Source organism: Hirundo rustica, chromosome 3, assembly GCF_015227805.2.
Source record: "Hirundo rustica isolate bHirRus1 chromosome 3, bHirRus1.pri.v3, whole genome shotgun sequence".
NCBI classification, from domain to species: Eukaryota; Metazoa; Chordata; class Aves; order Passeriformes; family Hirundinidae; genus Hirundo; species Hirundo rustica.
The window spans coordinates 57,168,599-57,192,607 of record NC_053452.1 but is presented as its reverse complement, the minus strand read 5'-3'; the positions used below and the strand labels follow the sequence as shown (position 1 = coordinate 57,192,607).

The window sequence follows — 24,009 nt, the reverse complement described above, 5'->3', positions numbered from 1 at the left end:
CTGATGAAAGGATGCCTAAAGCATGCACAAACCTAAATTAACAGATCCAGCAAACTACTGAATTATTCATATAGGTGCACTGATTATAATTTAGATTATGTCACCAAAGAGAATAGTATCAGAAAAGAGAGGAGGGGTCAATTTTATGGCCTTTTACAAGTAACAGCTCTTCCTTGTAGCTCAAATGTGTGTTCCTTATCTTTGTCTACTAAGAATGAGTGATAATGAATACTAATCTAGCCTAGCATAACTTCTGAATGTTTTCCTTCCAATGAAGGAAACTCAGCCTTGAAAAGAACACACTTGTGTCAGTCCAGACTTGTGTCTCAGACATTGAAAATATTTTGTGAACATATAAAATTATTTTCACAAAAATGTTAATGTTACACTTATCTGAAAAGGAAGCTTTATTTTGGCTCTTCCAAGTACTGGAGTTCAGCTTGTGGTTCCCTACCTCTGACCACCCTCTCCTCGTAACAGCTCAAAAGATGACATGCCAAAAATTAACTCTACGTAACAGTGACTAATGTGCTTGCAGTTTTTTTTCTGGCCTTTTTTTTTCTGTCATGCAAGCCAACATATTCTAAGCAAAACCACTTAACTCAGAAGAAAAATTCACAGTGTGTGTGTCATGGCTTCAAATCCCCCAAACTTATCAAAGAGCAGTAACTTAGAGCTATGCTCTGTATTTTTTCAATAATTGAGAAGAATCCTTTTCTTTCAAAGTCGAGTTCTGACTGATAAGCTGAGCAGAGTGATAAGAGTGCCACTGAGTAGAACGCAAGTTTTTGTAATAGTTCTGGAAATTTAATGAGTTTTCTATTTGTTCTCTTTTTCTGCTATTTATGCTTATGTTTTGCGCCTATTCCACTAAAATAATGATGGGTAAAACATAAACATCTATCTTGGTATCAAGCTGCTATGGAAAATATTAGGAAGTTTCCAGTATACCCAGAGGAAAAGAATCTGCTTTGGTGTGGATTGGTAAAACCCCAGCTGTTAAAGGTTGCACATGAATGTGTACACAGAAATACAGAGGGAAAAAAACCCAACATAAGTGGGAAGGAACTTCAAAAAGCAGCTTGAAAAAAAGAAAAACCTGAAGTGAATCCAAAACATGTAATGCTTTCAATATTAGCACAACTTCTAAAGTGATACTTTCCCATGTATTCTGCCAGTTGTCATTTTCCAGATCTTGTCATTCAAACATATACCTAATGCCATTAATTTGTTACAGAATTTTTTAATTCTTTTTTGAAGTGCAGCATATAGATGTCTTCTATTTTTTTAATACCATACATATCTTGTTTTAAACTTAGAGGTTTCCATAGTTGTCATTAAAAAGCACGTAGACAAAATATTTTATGGTATCTATAATAAATGCAAAGAAATCAATACAAACAAAACTTGGCTTAGCAAACTGTACATACATAAATATGTTTTTTTTTTCAACTTGACATTCAACATTTTTTCCTCATAAAAACTTCTGCAATCTTATTTATTACATCCATTTTTTTTTTTTAACCTTAAAAAAGTGCTTCTCAGATTTACACCTTGTGCATCCAAAGCAAAAGTTAGAGCATCATGCCTGAAACAGAAAGCACAGGGAATAATACATAGCCATACAAGATTCTTTAAAATAGTATGTTACAAATGCTCTAAAATTCCTTAAGCATTGATTATTTTGTATACTGTAGATACTGAGAGGGTATTTAACAAAGACTGGCTAATGGGTCATTTAGAGCAGCACACAGGAAAGGATCTACAGTATCAAGTCCTTGGCTATGCATAGTACAGGGCAATGACCTGGATATAAAGTGGCTAAAAGATCCCAAAACCTGTACAGAAGAGGTTTCCCTCGCATACGCTGCATCCTCCTAAGTACCCAGGATGCGAGTGTTGAAATGATGCTACCCAGGTAATACGTTGTGCGGTGTGATACTGATAGACCGATGCGCTTCCAGCGGCGTGCCAGCAGAGGAAGATATGGGCACAGAGGGGGCAACAGCAGACAGGTAAAGCTGCCACGCTGGACCCCGTCACCCTTTAAAACCATCTTGCTCCCAGCCAGCACTCCAGCAAAGTCTCCCGCTGTCTCAGAGGTCTCCTTCACAACGGAGGAGGACCATTCATGTATTTTAGCATGGGGTGGAAAGAGCGGGCAAAGTTGTTTGCCATAGCACAGCTGTAATCCTCCTCGGTCATTGGCACCAGGCACGCCAGCCCGATCAGGAGCAGCAGGAGGAGCTGAAGTGGCAGAGCAGCTCTGAGGACTCTGAGGAAGAAGGACGGGCACCGCCACGCTGGCCCAGCCTCAGAAGGGGAGGAACCTGAGCCATCTCTTGTGGGCCTGGGAAAAGAAGATGGGCAGTTGAATACACTAAAGCGTTACTGCAGCAGAGGTTGCCCTTGGGCCCTCAACCTCCCCTGAAGACCGATTTACAATTGGCACAGATTTCTATAGACAACTGCAGAGGTATTTTTCAGTGAACATGCTATTTCCCTAACATTTTTAAGAGACCCCGGATTTCTAGACTGGGTAGGAAAACACCAAATGATCACAACAGAAGGGGCTTTGTGACCCCACAGACCCTTTATCATTTATGGGGAAGACTCTCCACTTAGAGCACCATGCTGTTGAGAAGGGGAAAATAAAAGGTGAGCATACCTGCCAAATTTGTTCAATGCATGCTGTCTGAAAAGGCAGGCCTTCTTGTTTAAATTGGCCAATTGCATTTGATTTGCAGAAGTTTCTACATTTGTTTATATATAAGGTATCCATAAGGGCATAATGCATTGAGATTCAGTTACATAATTTTTTCTGTCAATTTCACCAATATACAGGTAATGGGGACTTATTTTCTACAAAGCACGTTGTGTTTTGAATCTTGCACAGAATCAGCAGTTAAAAATCTATCCGCTCAACTGACTTGACACCATCACCTTCCAAGTGATTTTCTCCCTTATGTTGATGGATCTGACTTGGAATGCCGCATACCTATTGCATGTCTATGAGGCAGGAGAGATATAACACAAATATGTCCAAAGGGACACTTCAAAAATCCATTCTATTACTTTAATGAAAGATAAAGACATAAATGTCACATTTTTCTTTTTGACTGAAACTGTCAAGAGCTGAAAAGAGTGACTAGGAAAGATTAAATCTGATGGTCTCAGTGTGCTAATTAAATGGCATGGGAAAATACTGTATTTCATCACAAGCCAAAAACACAGGAACTCAGAGGCTCCATGAAACTTGCTTCAAGAACTCTGCTATTAGGACATTACATCATGAATTTTGTCTCATATGCATGGCTGCTATTATCATGAGGCCTCAGAAAATCTATGGTTTCCTAGAATTTCCAAGATAAAAATTTTCATAAGGAAATGTGGGAAATCAGGCTTATCAGCTGTGGTCAAATGCTTCCCAGTTAAGTAAGTACAGGGTGATGGTTCCTTAACTGCTTCTTTGACTTCCCCTTGTTCTTTTGATCCTGTGTCCCTGATAATTCTGAATCTGTGTGGGGAAGCATCCAAAAATGAAAATATAATCTTCAAAACAATGCCAAGCTTAGCCAAGCATTCCCCTCCCACATGTTCAGAAAAGAATTATTTCTGTGCTTGAGATTATTTTATTTTCTTGTTTATAAATGTATAGCACCCCACTACGAGGACTTCAACAAAGCCAGGCAAATCTGGTAAAGTTCAGACGAACAACATAAACACTAATTTAGCAGATATGCTAAATTATTGGTTTGACCTAAATATTCCAGGAAGCAGTGATGATCAAAACATCAGATCTTGTGCTGTCTAAATCCACACTATTGTAGCCTAGATGGAAAGCTGCTTATCGCATAACGTAGGTTCACGTTTGAAGATATTCAAAGGACATGGCACATTAAACAGCATCAGAGCATTCCATATTAAACCTCAATTAGATCAGGACTTCTACTGTCTGAGAATACCAAGACAAAAAGTTAATGGATTGAGGCAGGAACAAAGGGAACAAGTAGTGCTTGATTACTTTCCAAGCAATTGATTGCAGAGCCTACCTATTTAAAAGGCTCTAACTGTATAAACTTTGTTAATCCAAATCAAAAAATGACCACATTTCTGCAGTTGCTAACTGGTGTTTGATAACAAGCAAAATGGCATTTTCTTCATTGCCCCAGAGTCACTCCAGGGCAACACTGGGTATCAGAAGGGGAATTCACAAAAAGCCGGTCCAAAAGGGAGCTAAGTTAATACCTGTTTTTTCTTTTCTTTTTCCTATGCCTTTAGTAGCACAATCCAGCACTTCTTGCTTTGTGTTTTACAAAAAGAAATTGTAATGGAAGCTTGCATGGCTGATCTCAAAAGGAACATAAAATTTCAAAAATTAAAACAATTCACAGCAAACCATTTTTTTTCTGCGGTGAAGTAGGATATTTAAGAATAATACTGCATGGAAACAATTAAAGAAGCAAATAATGAAATGTTACAAAACCGTCTTCAGAGGAGGTGTTACAAAAAGTTTGAGTGCGGTACTGCCTGTATTTATGGCAGGTACACCTCTGCAATCTACACAATTGGCTGAAAAATGGAATAGGTCAGCTTAGAGTGTTTAATGGATTCGGTAAGGAGAGATGGTTAAAAATATACATTGTCAATTAAAAAAACCCTCACTATTTTTAAGGACAGTACACCTATTTAGTCTGTCAGCAGAAGGGAAAGCTGAAGTATTGTGTGCCACTTTGGAGAAAAATACAGTTTTCTGGACTTGTTCTGTTTTTTAGTTGTCTCTTCTGACTGCTCCATCATTTGTCACACTGTGAGGAGGGAAAGAGGTAGGGCCATCTGCTACTCACTCCAGTACAAAATTCCTACTTAACAGATGAAAGATGGAAGCACAGCTGCAGTCCTGGCCAACAATAAACATCTTCACGTCAAAAAATTTTATATATTAATCTAATTACAAGCAATAGTTACCCTTACTTTGAGAGTTTGCAATGCCAGTGATATTGGAACTCTTCTCTAAGCATTTCAAGAGAGGAGAAGCTAATTTACCAGGCTATAGATAGGATGGTCAAAATGAACCTCAATTTCAGCTCAGAGGGGAACCCTTTTGTAAAAATGATTGCTATTTTTTTCCCAAGGAAAATATGGTTGATGTAACCAATCTGTATTGTAATATGCATTTGAAAGCTTTAAAAAAGGAATTTATAATTCAAGTAAAGCTGATAGAAATAAATAAAGTGACTTTAATGCTAAGTGACTAATGGAATGTGGAAAACAGGCTTACATTGAAAGAGGCACTGCTGGCCTAGTAGGATGTTATTTACTGCAGTTAATCAAGAATGGGCCTTAATTTAATATACTTATTAAAAAGCTATTGCACAAAATATAAGAATAGTAAATTTCATCAGTGTGATGACAGATGCTGAAGGTCTTTGCAAATACCAGATAGTATTGGCTTCTTGCACAGAAAAAAAGTGAGTGAATCCAGGAAGTTTAAGAAGCAGCAGTTGTATATGATATTTAAGTAACAAGTGCTAAGTGAGAGTGAGGGAGATAACTGGGAAAAGAATCATGGCAAGCCAAATCCAAACCTTGTGTTTGAGCTCCTGTGTAGCCATGAATATAATTTTGTGGGCAAATGTACAGAGTGATGTGGCTTGGTCTGCTCCAGGAACAGCAAGTGACCTTTAAAAGATCCACTAGTCATTTGGAGAGGCTTGGGGAGAGCAGGAAATGAGGGTTGGCACTATGGCACCAAGACTTGAATAGAGCTGCTCAAGAGAGACAATGTAAACACCCCTGAGCAAACTGAACCACTATTTTAATCTTTTAACATTTTAATCACTTCAAAAAAATGTACAGGCAAAGATCCAGGTGTGCACTTATGACAGCTCTGTTAAACTGATGAAAAAAAGGGAATTGCTTCTTGGATTTGCTTTCCCACCTAGCAAAAGATTACCATTACTGCTTGGACGAGACTCCAGTTAAATCCAAAATGTTTAGTTTAATCCTGCACCTTGCTTAGCACCACCCTATATATGCCTGTCTTTTTGTGGTGATAATGGAGAAGGCAAAGTGATACGACACTTTTTATACACAAAGCATGGCCCCTCTAATTTTTTAGATGACTTTCCTTCACAACTTCTTGTGTGATAAACCTTCTAGGATTGACTTTATTTCTCCTTTACACTAAACTCTAACAGGGTTTGCTGATCCAGTGCAAGATCAAACACAAAGTACTCTGATCAGAGGCATGTCAAAATATTAAAGAACACCGTGACAGCTTGTACCGCATTATCAGTTAAAACCACATTATACATCAACCACAACCTGTCTGGCTTGCGTATTTGATTAAGTTTCCTATTCAGCAGTGACTCATTCGTATTCCATGCTTGTCTGAATGACAAATTGAACATTGTGTTGTGCTGCTACAAGATGTGTTAATAAACAGTGCTGGAAAGCCTTGATCTGAAAGGTGCCGCAGCAATGCCACTGCTAGAACAGGGGTTGATCTCAAAGCTGCAAAGCACTGCTAGCTGCTCTTCGAGCCAGGGGCTCGCCCCTACAACCAGAAACCTCAGAAGGCTGGCAGAGGTGGTTTGACTACACAAGAGAGTGGAAAAGCGCACACAATGTGTTTCTTGAGTACAATGGTGCTAGTGCAAGCATGCTGATCTGTCAAAGACATCGTCCCCTCCTCCTCACTGTTAGTGGCTGCAGGGTAAATCCCCTCTCCTCCCTTTTTTTCCTCCCTATGAGAAACAAAACGCCAAGCTTCATAGCACATTGGAGCTGAATAATTAGTTCTCTTTCTCCATTAGACAGAAAGATGGAGTTTACACATAATCCCCTATTTTCTATGTGGTTTCCTTTTCTTTCAAAGGAAAAAAACCTTAAAAATAGGCAGCTTCTTAGTGCGTGTGGAAGCAGAAAAAGATACCTGTTCTATTTGTTACACAGTTTTTTATCTATGCCACTTTACTCACAGTCCCTAACTGCACACGTAAAGCAAACTTCTTAATAGAAGTATTTCTGTAAATATCTACATGGTAAGTAGTTTTGCTCTTTACTTCATTTATAACGACAATAAACCCTTGATTTTGCTCATAAAAAAAATAATACTCTTAAGGTTTTTTTTTTTTTTTTTTTGTCTGCTTGTTTGTGGCTCAACCACTGCGTTAAATCTAGTGTTCACTTCTTTCTTTGACTCTAACAGGAGTTATTTAAAAAACCAAAAAACCTTAATTTTGTATTTTCTTCTTTCCAACATAAAATCTTTGACTCTAACAGGGACTATTTTTAAAACAAATCAGTTCATTTTTGATACGTAGAGAATAAATGAGATTTAGGTTAAATGAGATTTACTATTAGATTTAATAAGAACAAATATACCTTAATCACATCTTCTGATTATTTTAGCAGTGTGCAAGACACTGAAATAGCAAAAGCTGTCCTCTTTACACACATTGGCTTGCTCATTTGCCTTTTTTTTTTTTTTTAAAAAAAAAACCCCTTCATAATTGTAGAGGCTAGTAAACCGATCAGTGAAAGAGCGAAGGTAAACACACAGTCACACTGACAACAACGAGAACGCAGAAGCACTGTTAGCTGCGGAGATGACAGGTTGCTGGAGACACTGTGCAAAGCAAGAAGCTGTAGCTGCAAGCCTGCTCTCTACCGGTCAGACAGAGATGGGGCAGTGCTGCTCCCGCAGCAACGCAGGGATGCGAGCGCTGGGCGAGCCATGGCAATGTTAGCATGTTATACTGCAGTCGTCTGAGGAGGGGAGAGAAAGTGATCCCGAGTCTCAATGCTCTCAAAGTCTGACTTTTAGTTTTGAGTCTAAAGTACTGAAAACCCACAAACTGAACAAAACGTTTTGGGGGGAGAAAATTTAAAAAAAAAAAAAAAAAAAGAAAAAAAAAAAAAAGAGGAAGAAAAAATAAACAAATAAATAAAGAACAGGATGTTAGTATGTCTCGTCCAGATCTGTGGGTTTTGTGAATTCTAGAATATGATATTGGCCTATTACCTGCCTTAATTTAATATCTAGAGGTAAAGAGGATGATAGAAAGTGTTTGTCGTGAACTTAGTAGCATTCCTCTTAAACCACACCAAAATAAAATAATCATTAAATATCATGAGTGTAAACACACACTCACCTTGATCAGGCATATGAAAAAATAAGTGTTGATTACATGGGATGTCTGTGAAGCAAAAGCTGCAGATGTTCAAGGATTAGCCTGTATCTCCATTCAACAAAGAATCTGAAGTAATTGAAAGTCCCTTTTGTCGAACGATTAACAAAAGGGAAGTTACCCCTTGTGCAAGTCCTGACCACCTGATGGATCAGTGGGACTGAGAGGAATCACGGCCAATTTCTATCATCCTCTTGGTGTTCTAGAACAGAGTGCGGAAACCAGGAGAATAAGGTACCTGCTATGTGGACTGCTGACAGAGGGTCCAGGCTGTGAGAGACTACATTTGCCCCGTGGCTGTTTGCAATGAACAGGGGGTAAAGAAAGAAGAATGTTCAGTCCAGGCAAATAAAGACAAGCTACTGATGAAACTAAATTAAAAGTGCAGCAAAGGAAACATAACGTAAAGAAAAAAAAAATCAAATGAAGTGACCAATACCCATGAACCAAGGAAACTGGCTTTTCTTTGCACCTAGTTGAGCTGAGGTCCAATGAAAATTATTGGAACATACATAATGAACTCAAAAATAACAGTTTAGAAATTATGTTTATGAACGGTAGCTCTGGGTTTTAAAAAAAGTCTCTAGAAATTTAGTTCAAATAATTTGTAATACGAAATAGATGTTATCTTATTAAGTTGAATATGGAAAAATATATAGATTTAAAAATGCACATGCAGATAAGTTATTATTTTCAAGGAAAAAAGGACCAAAACACTCCTCTGACAAGTTTTGCCCCTCCTTCAGTCCATGATTTTGAAGGCCGAATAACTGCAGGGGCATTCTTGCACACACAGCTATTTGCTGGATTATTTACTTATAAACATTAGTTAGATGTTTATAATTCTGATTTTATTTATCTTCTATTAGCATTTACTTATTTAGCATCAGCAATTAAAATTGCAGAACCCAGAAGTTTGAAAACTAGATCCAAGGAATCGTACAACTTAGCTATGAATTATGGAGGGAAAAAAAAGAGAAAAAAACTAGTCACGTAGAGCAGTAACAAATTAGAGACAGACAAATCCTCATTAAAATATCATAATTCTACATGCTCTCTAGACAAAGATTTATGGTGAAATATTTCTCCATTTCCTGTAATTGTAAGGCAACCCTCACTTACATCTGTGATATCAGAGTTATTAGAAATTATTTAGGTTTAAATTTAAAAGACAAAAGCATTGACCTCTGAAATAAAATGCCAAGGTATATACTCCTTCTCCTTTGGAAAAGCCAGTGTTCCTTTACATTCTCATAGTAGCATCTAAAAGGAAACTAGTGAATGTAAACAAAAAAATTTAAAAAATAAATCAATTTCAAGAGCCATAAATTTATCAAGACAGAACTCAGAGGCTTTACATAAAAGTGCAAATGGAAAAACAAAACAAATCTGATTGTCTTAAGAACTAAGGAAAACAGCAAATTAATCAACCAATAGAATTGCAGAAAAAGACAAAATAATTGCAGTTCTAATTTGGGCTCAGAGTATGGAAGTGTTAAGTACTAGGCATGTATTGCTATATTTCTTGAATTTTGTGCCAGCGATGTAAACGGACAACTCCAGAGTTGCCATCATAGCCATTGATTAGGTCCTGCACAACTAGCTGGTTTGAATAATGTTTTGTGCCCTTCAGCTCTACTTAGCCATTCATCCAAAGTCTCAATAAGACCATCTGCAACCTGTGTCAGAAATGACAAAAAACCTTATTGAGATTCTTGATGAAGCAGCTCTGAAGAGAAGGCCAAACAGAAATGGAGGACTGATTATACCAGACAAGACCAGACTTTGGGGTGCTGCCATCACTAGAGCAAAATACAAGAGACACGACATGCCATACCATGGTAAACCAACCACACTGACAGCCCTGGTTTCAGATAGTATTTACCACTTCTGATTTCATGCAGGATGGGATATGCAGCAGGGTTGGGGAAAGCAGCTGTGTTTTGCTTTTGGTTTATGCCATTTCCTTTCCTAACAAGTGAGAAGGGGAGACTTCCAGCTGGCTAGAACTGCTGTAGATATCTATAGCTACCACCCAAGGGCTGGAAGAAAACAAATTACATGAAATTACCGTTCTCTGTCTGCTTGGTGTGCTTCTTCCAGATACAGGACTCACTGAGCCTGATGTGTCTAATTCATCAGATGACCATGAGGACAATTCCTAAAGTTCAGAAGGAATGGAGCTCAGAAATACAGCAACTAGCTGTACAGGTAAGCAAAGTGCAAAAGTTACCCTGAGTGAAATTCCAGCAGATTTATTTCCAAGGCAAATAAAATAAAGCAGCTAAATTTTGTTACCAAATTTTAAAAGACTAAGGCATTACATGTTTTCTCTGTCAGCCCTAAAGGAAAAGAAAAGCAAACAGAAGTTAAAATTTCATTTGTTTAGGTGACATATTTTCCACCAAAGTCAATACAGGGGAAAAAACAGTCTATCCGTACTGGCTGTGAATTACAAGATTTTGTTTTGTTAATTTAGAAGAATTTTACCAAGATTTTAATTAAACAGGTAGAAATCCACTAGAAGGACAGAAGAGCTGAGTTCTTGTGCTTTAAGCACTCTGACAATCAAAGTCCTTTAAAAAAAAATTAAATAAAGGAGGGCCTTGAAATCTTTACGCTGCATATGCCACTCCTGGCAAAGATGTATGTCTAACTCCCTCTCAAACACCTGAGATACATGACAATTTGAAAAGACCTGGAACTATAGCTTAAAGCCTGAGACACATATGAAGGAGTCCTTAGCCTATTACAGAATTTATTTTATGATTTTTTTCCTCTCTTTGACAGACTGTGCATTAACTCCCTTCCCAGTGACAACTGACATACTATAATTTTCAGTACTGCTACTGGAGTAATTATCTCATATACTTTGCCAGTTGACTGATTCAGTAATAGCAGGGTAAACAAACCAAGAAGTTCAGTAATTATTGCTACACCAAATAGAAAAAAAAAATGGATTTAACCCCCCCTCCCCCCCCCCATATCAGAAGAGATATTTCCATTATGAAGTTTAAGATTACTTTATAATATTCAAGACTACATGTTCCATCTTGACAAGCACTGCAAACCACAGAAACAGAGCAGCCAATAGTAATGATCAGAGAAAGGCAGCTGAAACAGCAGGAAACGCTTTCAATGAACAGAAAGGAATAAAAGGACATGACTTACCAGTTGACTACTTGAAATGTCTAGAATTTTCTCTAGGTCTTTAATATGACGTGTAACCTCTTTCAAGAGGAGCTTCAGTCTGTTTCCAATGACATGTACCTTTTCTTTGGCTTCAAGACAATCCTTGCCTTCAGCATTGACTAGCAATTGGCAAGACATATCTTGCAGTGATGCCACCTTCAACTGGGATTCCAGCAGTTCACGTCTGATTTGCTGTTGCCAAGGCAAGCATCCAATTTTTTTCATAGCAGGGAAAAAAAAAAATAAAAGGAAAAAGGAGAACTCACAAAACTCAACATTTGAAATTAAGGAAATGGAAGAAGAAAGAGAAGCAATACAAATTTCTAATCTGGCAGGAAGATATACAGTAGCCTAGTAGTTTGCTGAGATTTAAAACCACGTGCTGTACGACCAAGGCAAGTGAGAGGTGTTTCCAACTAAGGTCACTGATGCTGGTCCCACAGATCTGTATTATACAGTGCTAACCCTCATGTGAAAGAGAAATCTGATTAGATGTTTTTCTGGTGATGTGTTTTGGGAGAGAAAAGTGTGATTATAGTCCTACCATCAGAAGTCGGTGATGATCCTGCAGTATTTCTGAGTCCAGGTTTGGATTGATGGGCACAATCTCATTTTTTCTTCTGTCAATATTCTCCAACCAAAGCAGCAAACCATGGCACAGTTCATGGAAATCCTGTAAATGATGAATCATAGTTCAACAGGGTAGCAAAATAGTCCAGTCAAATTCAGGTTTTTAATTTACCTTCAGATGTTTTCTACTAGCTAAATAAAATAACTTCCAAGAAGCATACAACAGAATATTGGAATACTATTCCAGAGACAACAAATTTTGTAAATATTGCACTGTAGGTGCGTATTTTAGGTAGCACAGGTGTATCCTTGAGAAAAACACATGCCAAAGCTGTATTTTGGCTTTCACAGGCAAGTCTCAGATGGATCATAAGCACACCAAGTAACTAAATGGTTTATATTTTCATTACATGGGCTGCTGACAATTTGAAACAGGCACAGCACAGACCTGGCACTGTATTAATGCATCCTGCAATGCGCCGCGCCAGTCTTCGATCATGCTGCACACGTGCTCCCAGCGCACGTTCATCTGAGACAGGCGCTCCTGAAGCTTCTTGCTCTCCTCACTGTCAGACTGAGTGAACTCTGAGCTGCACAGATTGATGGATAAGATGATTGCTTTGCGGTTATCGATGGCTTTTTGCAGCTCCTTGATGATAAGACAAAGGAGAAGAAAGAATGGAAATAGGTAAAACGTGACTTTCAGGGGAATAAAAAAGTAGAGAAAGCACCACAAGACTGCAATGGTTTGCCATCAGCAGCTGCAGAAGGGTACCATACTGTTAACAGTCCCTTTACTCTGGATATGACATTTCTGGGCTCACTCTGTGACTCTGCAAAGGTTTACTCTTCAACATCTACTAAAATTTTACTCTGAGCATAAACAAGAGCAAGCAAATTAAACTTATAAAGTCTTAAAAGCCTGAAGTCAGAGTTGAATTTTAAAGATCTGGCTCATGTTTCAGATATTTTAAAGACAGAGTAGGTCCAACAAAATCTAAAGATGTAGCACAACTGCATTTTAGCTCACAATAAAATTTTTGCCCTCACTTCTCAGTTTTGCTGATAAACATGAAAACCAACATATTTTCAAGTGGAAACTGCTGTCATCAGTATTTTAAAATAAAAGCTTTTACTGAGAGAAACAAAAACATACAAAGAGCATAAAGCACTTCAATTTATAGAAGCACAACTTGTATAAAACTCTGATTTGTTTACATTGGAAGCCACAAAAGAAACCGCACCTCTTTTGGTTGGGAGGGTACTAATGGGCTTTCAAAGAGAGGGTGAGATAAGAACAGAATTCTTATGAAATGCCCCATTTTCCACCTACTTTACAGCATTTACTTAAAAGCACCATGTCACAGTAACCTTTGCAATACTTATGGCAGCTATATTTGGATTGCAGTGAAGATGAGCATTGACATGCTTCGCATGGATCACTGCCGGAAACAGCCTTCACTATCTGTTCGCCTCATCCCTGGCATGAAGCACGGTGCATTTTGACATTGCATCCCGTATTTTCGTGCCCACACTTGTAAGATACTAGTAACTGAATGCAATGTTGTGGACCACCACATTTGCAGATCTTTATATCTGTGAAATTTACAGGAGAGATGAAAAAGTAGCATTCAGATCTTGATGCATCTGAGATGACAGAAGAAGAAAAGGGATGTTGCAAAGGGGAATAAAACTTTTCCTATGTTGTACTGGTGACACTGGGTAGGTTACAACCCCTTTGGACTCCTTGTTCCTCCACACAAAGTAGCAACATCTCAATGAGGCATTTCTTTTGAAGCAGCTATTTTGTTACCAATTTAAATAGAAGAGAATTGATCTAACTTGGTACTTTTTAAAAAATTATATCAATTTGGGTGACATCAGGAGTTATCTGTGCATTCTAGAATGTACAGGATTGGCACAGAATTACTATTCCAGAACTTCATCTGGATAGCCAGTGGTACATCTTCCTTCTGAAAGGTGATTCATAAAATCATTTTCCCAGTTACTTTATCAGCAGCAGCCTGCTATGTGGTGAAAACCAGCTGCAATTATTAGCAACCACTTCAACATACCTGTTGCGCTCAGTTTTAGAAGGTAACTCATGGTAAAGAAAAACAAAACTCACTTTCAGTTTTTTAATTCTGAGCTCAATAGTTTGTATGTCAGTGCTGAGATCAAGGTGGTGGAGCTTCTCTAGTTCCTCTTCAGTTTCTCCCAGCCAAGCCCAGATGCTATTAAGGTCGGAGTTGAACTGCTGCCATTGCTGAAGGTTCTGCTTCATCCTCAGCTCCTTGCTTAGAGCTTGAGCCTGGATTAATTCCCATCTTTCAATTACACCTGGAATTACAAACACCAAATTAAACAAAAGCCAAAAGACCTCACTAACTACACACACACACAAATGATTACATAAATTGAATACTGCTCAGGACAAAAAGATGCTCCATAAAAAGCCTAAACAACAAACACTAACCACTTAAAAAACCCAGTTAGGTTGAAGAAAATGATGTTGGAGAGAAAGAACGAAGAACCCGGATGATTCAAGTCAACAGGCAATTTTATTGCTTTCTAATGTCAGACTTCTATGAGCAGAATTAAGCTGATACATGCAGGTCTCTAAAATGGGTTATTCTGGTAAAAAGGACATTTAAATTACCAGAAAAGTGCAAACCAGACAAGAAATATTAATATATCTAACTAACTACATATTTATTATTTTCATTTGTAATTGTTTCTATCACAGTTTAATGGTCACACCTCACTACATTTGCCTTAACTACTGCTGATGCATTGTTTAAACACCCTCACTAAAAAGAAAAAAAAATCAGGGGCTATTTCTTCTTGCTAGTTATCTTGAAATCCCAAGGCAGGACAAGTTGTATCATTCCATCAACTTAAAATTTACAAACAAAACCCCACAACAAAATAAAAGAGACTATATGGGTAGCATATCTTGTGAAGCTAAGAATGGAGATGATGCCTTTATAGTCTCTGGAAATCTATGCTTTCACAATCCAATACCTCTTGTTCTACAGCTGGTGTTTAAAATTAGTCAGGTGAATACTTCTATCAGGTGAAAATGAATTTCTTTACTGTAGGCAGATAATCTCAGAGGTGAAAGCTAATATTAGATGTTTTGTACAGCAATATAAGCAACCTTTTTCATTAGAAATCTTACAACAAAAACCCACTGCATCCACAGGGACCTCCTGAAAGGCTTAGGGTTATGCCTCATGATATGAAGGATAAAATGGAGTTGTAGGCCTAAACTCTTCATAGGGCATAGACAGGGAATACTGGATATTATTCACTATTCCTATTAAAAGATGTTAAACAGAACCGTCATGTAAATATATACATCAGCAAATAATACCAAGTGTTTATTGAGAAAAAGCTTTGTGTGTTTGCTGCTTTCCATAATTGCCGTTCATCAAATGAACTGTTACTTACCAGCTGTTTGTGTTTCAGTACTGTTCATGTTAATGAGTCCTGAAAATTTTTCTTCTTCCTCCTTCAGTTTATATCCAAGCCTTCTTACCGAGTCTATGCTTCCACTGCATTCACCTAGCAGTTTCATCTGTGTTAACAAACAAAATATTCCTTTTCAATATGCACTGTACAGGACTAATTGTACCGACAGTGAGAATTCCAACGCAAATTACAGAAATTTCCAAAAGTATAGGTGTGAAGAAAAAGATCTGTAACAGTCTGTGCTAATACTACAAAAAAATTATATGCAGATGATAAAGGCCTAAAGCATAAGTTATGAAGAAATAACTTAGCACCATTATGCCAAATCATTCTAGATGTCTTAGGTACCATCTTTTCTAAATTTTAAGACACTACAGCAAAGACACTCATTGATAAAGAAAATTAACTTAAATGTGGAAATATTACCACGCATCCAAGCAGCTAATTTTTAAATTATGTTCTTAATAAAATTATTTGAATGGCTTAGAGAAATATTTATCTTTCAGAAAACCTCTCTGAGAAAGCTTTTTAATCAGGGATTCCATACATTCAACCTTGCTGTTACGGTGCATGCCTATAATTCATTAGCAAGATGAATACTGTGCCTGAAGCTATAAAACCTGCTTTTAAAAGTACTTCTAGATATCTGCAAAAATGTAGTAGGAAAATAAATTCCTTAGAGTCATGTTCCTCCAATCTTATGCTATTGTAAACACACTAATAACATAAACAACAATAGCATGTGGCTAAGGGTAGTAACCACACATGTGAGTGAGTCTGAGAAGCAGTCACAGCGAATGGCTCTGCTGAAGCAGCTGCATTTCCTTCAAAGGCTAAGCTAAGCTTGGAGTGCATGTCTGACTGGGGCTCCAAACCACACGCACATATCCTTTGTAAGTGGAATCCAGTTCTGGTCCTGTAGGTGTCTTGCTACGGATGATATTTTCTGTTTGCTGTATCTGGAAGCGACTGGTGTCCAAGGCCTTGTCCAGCTGGCGTATATGTGCTTCCAGGGCACCTGGTTCACCTGTATCGAAACCAAAAAGAGGGACTGTCACCCCAGCTTTTCCAAAGTTTTTTTTTCCTAGCCCAGGCAGAATAGATATTAAAGATTAGACAGTGAAGGAGAAATATAGCGGCAGCAGTGTAAGTGGTAAAATGTCAAAGTTAAGTGACAGCTAGTTACATTAGAGAGTATTAGCAACCTTCAAAAGATGATACCAATGAACAAGCTTGCCATAAGAATACTACAGAAGAGTCCTGCAAATTATTCTGAAGTGACTTTTCTCCCAAACTGAATGCCTTGTCTTTTTTTAAAGAGAAAGTTCTCAGCAAAGCACACTCTAATCTCACTGATTTTGGGAAACACCTTGCTCCCTTTCACAAACGCTGTCAAACAAAACCCTGTAACCCAATTCTCCATCTGTATGATCTAAATCCATGTGAAAATTTGGTAGCTTCATTTCTCTTTGTATTGGTCCTCCCCATTAAAAAGCAGTAGAATTTGCATCTCCATGAAAGGATCCTACTTGTATACAATTTTAGAGACTAAAAGTGGCATACAAATGCTAAGTGAAACTGTTATAATCATATTGTCAAAATCCATAGATGACCGGACATCTTGGAAGCCTGCACCAAGTAGTCTATTACTGCTTTGGGCAACCACACTAAGCAGCAAAATTAATAGCATTTTTCCAATTACATACTTGACAAAGATCATGCTTAACACATCTGCAAGGTGGTATTACTCATTCAAGTTATTGCGAATCAGTATCAATGTTCTTGAAGCAGGATTAACTTGTAGTTTCCTTATAGGAGTCAGCTGAATTCTGTGATATAAATTAGCTACAGACAATTCTAATGTGAAACAGGCTGCAACCTAGAGGACCCCATGAGATCCTTCTCATGCATATTCCATCATTATGCCTGATTTCCATCTGTTTACAAAGACAATTTGAATTTATTCATAAAGACACAATTAAAAACATGAATAGAGAAAGAAAGCCTTCTGTCCACCTAATTACAGAAAATGGAGCCTCTTGGATGATTAATCCTTTTTCATATAAAACACCACCTCACCCCAAATGGACAGGACAAAGTACTGCAACATCATTTTTCACTCATTAATTTAAAAAAAACTAATGGGTCAGAAAACTAAGGACAGTTTTTTCCGCAAGTACTGCTATTAGTTACACTGTTAATCAGTAATATTATTTCACTTATTTGGGGAGTAAATAAAAATTAACGAGGCTTGCGTAACAGATACTAAGATTTTAATTGTTTGCTTTTTGCAATGAAGTCATTATTTAAAAAGAAGAAAACTGTGAAATAATGGGAAAAGGTAACTGCAAACGCATCTATTTCCTCCAAGAGAGTCATCAAACAAATGAGACAGAAGGTTCACTCTTGTGCAATGAGAAAAGAAAATAATTTTCCAATATACGAGACTAAAATAAAGACAGTACCTCAACTTGATATTTTGGTGACATGAAACAACAACTAACCTAAAAGTTTATGTCTGCGTGATAATCCAAGGTGTGGCTGTGTTAAAAAAAAATAAATAAATGCAAACCCAAAAAATCAGGCATCGTTCTATGCCTTTTCCTTCTGCCTTAAGATGTAACAATGTATTAAGTCTGGCTGATGGACACCAGAGAAAAAAGACCAATCAGTTCAGTTTAGTTTAGTTAGTCAAGGTGGGAGTGCTAATACTTCAGACATATATCGTGACATCCAAGCCCCCAATGGCACCTTTAAGCACAGCAGTAAAGCAGGAGGATACTCCTAAGTTAATATGCCAGTGCTGCCATATAAGTTGTGAAAAGAGAGCAGATGCTAGGAGAAGAGAAAGAAGTTATGCTTGTGCAACATGGTATTTGCATCTGGCTATGCTTAGTCTTTCATGATGCCTACCAGAGGTACTTTTGAGGGCATTTTCTGTGAGTGTTACATAGGCCTCAAGGGTTTCAGGGATCTCTACATCTGAAAAAATAAAAGCACAATCTGAATTGATGGCTCAGCAATGGCCGTCTCCTTACAGCAGGAGTCTTTTTCATGGGATGGATTAAATAAATTGTTCCAATAGCAAACATTCTCTCTGGAGAAGGAAAAAGATGAAGCCTGAAACACAGGGAGGCCACTTCAAAGTCTTTTAAGATCCAGGCAAACCTGACTCTTTCCAGAGCAATGACCTGGAAAGCAAAAGACAGCTACAAGATCACAGTAAAATACACTGGTATGTCTAATCCCACAACTGGCTTCATTTGGGCATTCTCACTTGTTATGATTTATTACACGAAGCACAAACATTTCTTTCTAAGATTTCCAACTTCACTAGAGAACAAGACCCAAGATCCCATCTCAGACTAAACACTCATTTGCTGGAGTCTTGCCTAGATCAGGGCAGAGTTAGGATTTACTTCAACATTTGACGATTTTCTCTGTGGGTCTCTCCCACAGCATTTCATCATTAGTTTGTTCTGCACCTTTTGCCATATCCAGTATCTTTTGTTCTAGTCAGAATAATTTAGGACACAGGGCTGTTACAGATGACATATCCCATCTGGCAGGCCTCACGTAGATACACAGCCAATTCCCTGCCATATCATGTACGCCTCTGCCATTTTCCAAGGCTGTTGTCATCCAGGAATCTCCACCACTGTCTCTAAGGCCAGAGGGCCACTGCGGTTGCTTAGGAAACACTATTTAAAGTCATCAGAGGCTATTTAAAGTACTCTTCCATGAGAATCTTGGCCACGCAATCACACATATAATATTTGCCTTTTTTTCACTTGGAGAAAACAGCACTCAGTCTGCCACCATACCTGCTATGCCAGCTGCTCCTCTCAGGTAGAAGTCTTTTTCTTGCCCTCCGTCTTCTTCTGAGTGCAGAGCCCGTGAAACAGCTGTCTCCAGGTCCCTGCTAAGGTCGTAGTCATGATCCCACTCCAGGGGGATGGAGTCCACGCTCGCAGGGGTATCTCGCCCCGATCGCTCGCTCCTCAGCGGCTGGGAAAGAGGCAGCGAAAGGTTGGAAGAGGGGTGCGGGGAGAGAACGCTGTCCGCAGATTTGTCATGCCAGCGTATGTCAGAGAGATCTGCTGATTCATCCAGATCCACCTCTCTGTCAGAGAGGTCGTGCTCGTCATCTGTTAGCTAGAAGCGTAATGCAAACAGAAGCGATCAATGAAACGTGCAGAGGCACTGCATGGTCAGCCTGGGTCAGTGAAATAAAGAAGCATTAGGTGACAGGCACACTGGTGCACATTATCTTTTGCACATTATCTTTTGCATTTTCCCTTCATTAAGGTGTACTAAAAAACTAAAACAACAAAGAAGATCAAAGTGCCAGCTCATTTTAATTACTTGAGGCAAATATAAAGTCTTACATAAGGCAAATTATCTCCAGACTTCTACTGATGTTACTTCAAAGCAAATATTAAGTTAGAAAAACCTCTGGAATCAATTAATAGAAAGCATAAGTGACCATTATCATGAGTATTGCTCTCACTATGTTATTTCATATTTTGAAACCCCTGGATTTTGTTCCTTTCATTCAGTAGGACTTGAGCTACCAAAAATTGTTTTCCTTTCACTTTCTCCTTTTGTTTTCCTTTTCCACTTTTGAACTTGCGTTCAGTTCTGGAGACAAATCTTTGTCTCTTCTTATGAGAAGAATCATTTTATCATTTTTTAAAAAACAACTCACTAATCTGCCAGTGAAACTATCTAACAGTACAGAGATGGTTCTTACGACCAGTACCACAGTACTCCCATTAATAAAGTTTTATAAATCTCCAATTTGCAGGGATTTTCACAACGATTTACAGAAGTTCCAGATCTTATCAGTTTGCTCTCTGAACAGGACTCAAGTAGCATGTAATGGAAGGGAGACAGATGCTCAGGGTTGCAACAAAATTTACCACAGGAATTTTGGAAAGTTGCTTGGGTTTCATTTCAACATCTTTCCTCATTCTCACATTTGTAAAATGGCAATGAACCAAACAAGCAAAATCATATGTAAATATACACACAGGAAGGCGGATAAGTTTCTTGTGATAGCGCTCCACTCGCCCGAAGACCTCTTGGCAGTAACGACGCAGCTCATCTAGCTCTTCTTCAATCACAGCTGCATCCAGGGGCTCACTTTTCTCAATGAGCTGCTCACCTTGCACAATTATCTGCTCAATTTTGTTGTTGTTCAGGGAAATTTCTTGCTGGAAAGCCTGTGTATAAGAAAAGCCCATGCTGACAAAATCAACATGACAACAATCTGGGTAATTAAAGACGCAAGTCTTAAAGAGTTTCACAGAAAGAATGGTGTGGGTAACAAACAGGGATTGTGCCAAATATTCTTGTCATAAGCAACAATGAGCAATTAAATTAAATTTAGCATTCCACAGTCTTTCAAGCCAAAACCAGTGATACTTCATGGTTCACCATCTCATTCCGTACTTGTTGAATTTGGAAAGAAAGCTCTTCTCTAAACAAGCCATGCCAATGACCAAACGTCTAGAATGAACACAGAAGCTGAGCCTAGCACAGGAATTTTGGATAATGTGACATTTGGTATTGTTCTCTCCAGAGAAGGAGTTTTGTGATGCAGAAATGGTTTAGGAATGTAGTAATTATTAGATATTAGCAATAATGGAGACCTTACATAAATATCTTTTATTAACATTTCCTATTTTGATGAAGGAAAGCACACTTTAACCCCTGTTTTTTCTTTTTACATTTTTTACAGATCAAAGATCTTTTATTTTGGCGGAAAAGTACATATTGGAATCTGACATAAGTCATAATATTTGAGGCTGAAGTCTAGGCCTGCAAGTAAAGGAATCATAGCAGGCTGCATTTCTGCATAACGTTTCTTAAAATTCTTTTCCCATCATGCACGTTTTTTTGTTGTGGTTTTTGTTTTTGGTGGTTTTTTTCCCCCCCCTTTTCCATCCCTTCTTCTGTAACTACCCAGCCATTCTTTACCTTAAGTTGCTTTATCTTTGCTTGGACATCACACTCTGAGAAATGCTCTATATTGGTCAGCTGCAGGTCCATCTCTGTTAGCCATACCAGGATGCTGTCACGTGCTGTTTCAAACTCCTCCCGCTGGCCAATAAAATGCTGGAGGGTGGAAAATTGAGTGGTATGAAATGAACAGAAACATGAAAACGCTCAGCAATAGTAGGGAAATTACTTTCACCCCCACCAAAACCAATTTAAACTCAGTACACCTTCTTCTTTCATTTCCTACATGCTTTCTAAGGCTCCTTTTTAAGTAACATCATCTAGAGCTGCAATTAAATGACCTATGAAAGTTACTTTCTGTGAGGAAGGTGGTGCTTGATGTCACCAAATACTTGCCTACAGTCTATGCTCTGGTTAATTTGGACTAAATGAACTGATGAGTTTCCTTCCTCTTCCAAAAGTAGAAATCCCCTCAAAAACACTGCAAATGCATTAAACTGAAAGCTGCTGAAGTACCCTTGATTCATAACTAGAGTTGTGAAATTGAAGTCTTAAAAATGGAAAAATACTTTTAGCCTGCGCAGGATGGAGGTAACTCGCTTTTGTAAATTGTCCCATCTCTGGTTCCCCTCATGAACCATCTGCTTGAGGCTGCCATCGGAGTCAGTGCGGTTCTCCCGTGCCAGGCGCCGATATTGCTTATTGATCAGCTCCAGCTGAGTCAGGCTTTCATGCACTTGTCTCTGGAAAGCCTAAAGCAGTATGAGCAAAAGACACCTTCAGAATTTTAATTAATGAAATCAGGCTACATATATAGATCTCTTGCCTTATTTTGAGCCTTCTTCTGCATCTGACTTATGTAAGCCAATAAATCCCACTAGCTGGAGACATCCCCTGAGGGTCTACCCTATAGAGATGCTGCCTTCTGATTAAAAGAAGCAAAACCAAAAAAACCCCAAAACAACCAAAAAGAACAACCCTCCAAAATACCCAAAAAAGTTTATAAAACTGACATGGTTCACTGAAAGAGAAATGAATATCCATTACAAAGGTAAAATCAATACAAAAAAAATCTCTTCTTTCTGTGAAATTATATGCTTTTATATTTGAAAAGAGAAGTACAAACAATGAACGTGAAACTCTTAAAAAACGGAAGAGGAATCCAAGATTCCTGTGGCTTCATTGGATTTCTTTTCACATATTGATTTTGCTGAAATGCAAACATTTAAGAGAGTTGAGCAATAGTTTATTCTGAAACATGACACTAAAAGAGACATCTCTTTATATTTAGTGTACTGGTGTGCAAGCAAGTTTTGTCTTAAAATATTCACAGGAAAGAAAATGTCATGAATATCCATGCCAACTCATGTCTTGGCAAATGTTTGCACTGTGTGCTCTTGGTGCTTGCTCTGATGTTACAAGAGCCACAGCGACACAGCTGAGGTGCACAGTTGACTTAGCCCATGGCTTTTACATTGTGACTATCCATCATGAAGCTTGGAGGAAGGACCTTTTAAAGAAATGACTGAATTAAAATTACTATTACTACTACTACCAAAAAAACCCAACAGACATTTTTTTTTCAAAAATCTACTTGTTTTTATCTTTTCCCATCACCAAACTAGAAAAGCAATCAAAGGAAGACCTAAAAACCTAGATTACACTGGATCTCTTTTGAATACAAGTAGGGTTTGGATCCCACTGTAGTTCTATGAACTTGCTGTTTGATATTCCTCACAGTGCAATAAAACAGTCAATTCTCCTCCAGAACTAGGCACCTCCCCTAATAAGGACTGTAGAACTGGAATAGGCAATATACTTCTGTAGAAAAATTTTAATTAAACACAGGAGTTTTCTATGTAAAAAGATACACACTTCATACTGTACCATTCAAAGCTAAAAATGATGTAAGCACATTTCTGCTATAATACCAGAGAAAAAACGAACTGGTTGGAAAAAAGATGAAATTTTGTAGAGTCCTCTCAACAAAATTATTCTCTTCATTTAATGGCCATCTAATTGGGTAGGGAACAACGAAAAAGGAGCAAATTTGCTTGCAGCTAGGGTGAAATGATCAGTAGAACCAAATTAATTTAAAATTGCACAAGTTTTTCTATATTGGAAGCACAATTCTGACTGTATTTACTAGGACCATGAAACCTAAAAGTGTGCAGTTGTTGTTTCACCTGTTACCAAGCCTTCCCCAGCAAAAGAACAGCTGTTTATTTGCCTTCCAGCTTTTCATCTCAGCTACACAAGAATTCATCTGTTGCATTCCTTCCTGTGACCTCTCTTCATTTCTCCATGAACTAATGGTGAACAAGGAGTTTGGTTTTGTACAGTGAAATCAGTGAGAGCCATCTCTGACTTCTGTGCTCAAGAACTGAAAGGTTCCTATATGATCTAATGAGCTCTTTTTATTATGTGTTGTTGCTTTTTTAATTAAAGTGCAGATATGGAGAAGAAAATAAAATTGGAAAGAAATGCTTAGTTAAAGCAGAAACCTGCTTCTGTTAGTAAGTGGCCAACTTCATACTTGGCTGAATTCACAGCAAAGCTGCTGAATGCCACTGGATTTGAATACGACATTTCCTGCTATTTGATAGGCAAAAAA

The 24,009-nt window shown here is 38.0% G+C and overlaps 1 protein-coding gene across 23 annotated transcripts in view; it reads right to left on the bottom strand.

The window, feature by feature from the left end:
• Positions 1-1,290: 1,290 nt before the first annotated feature.
• SYNE1 (spectrin repeat containing nuclear envelope protein 1) overlaps positions 1,291-24,009 on the bottom strand; it is a 301,821-nt gene continuing 279,102 nt past the window's right edge. For 16 of the 23 annotated variants that reach the window (XM_058419844.1, XM_058419842.1, XM_058419859.1 and 13 more), the window contains 14 exons: positions 21,965-22,147; positions 21,414-21,551; positions 20,465-20,656; positions 19,256-19,586; positions 18,345-18,413; positions 16,316-16,458; positions 15,411-15,537; positions 14,086-14,297; positions 12,406-12,606; positions 11,932-12,060; positions 11,367-11,579; positions 10,267-10,356; positions 8,434-8,492; positions 1,291-2,350 (listed from right to left, as the gene is read on the bottom strand). In XM_058419844.1, the coding sequence (XP_058275827.1) occupies positions 2,110-2,350; positions 8,434-8,492; positions 10,267-10,356; positions 11,367-11,579; positions 11,932-12,060; positions 12,406-12,606; positions 14,086-14,297; positions 15,411-15,537; positions 16,316-16,458; positions 18,345-18,413; positions 19,256-19,586; positions 20,465-20,656; positions 21,414-21,551; positions 21,965-22,147 (2,328 nt within the window). In that variant the 3' untranslated portion in view covers positions 1,291-2,109. The remainder of the gene's footprint in view (positions 2,351-8,433; positions 8,493-10,266; positions 10,357-11,366; positions 11,580-11,931; positions 12,061-12,405; positions 12,607-14,085; positions 14,298-15,410; positions 15,538-16,315; positions 16,459-18,344; positions 18,414-19,255; positions 19,587-20,464; positions 20,657-21,413; positions 21,552-21,964; positions 22,148-24,009) is intronic. The other 7 variants (XM_058419846.1, XM_058419848.1, XM_058419847.1 and 4 more) reach the window with 4 other exon arrangements.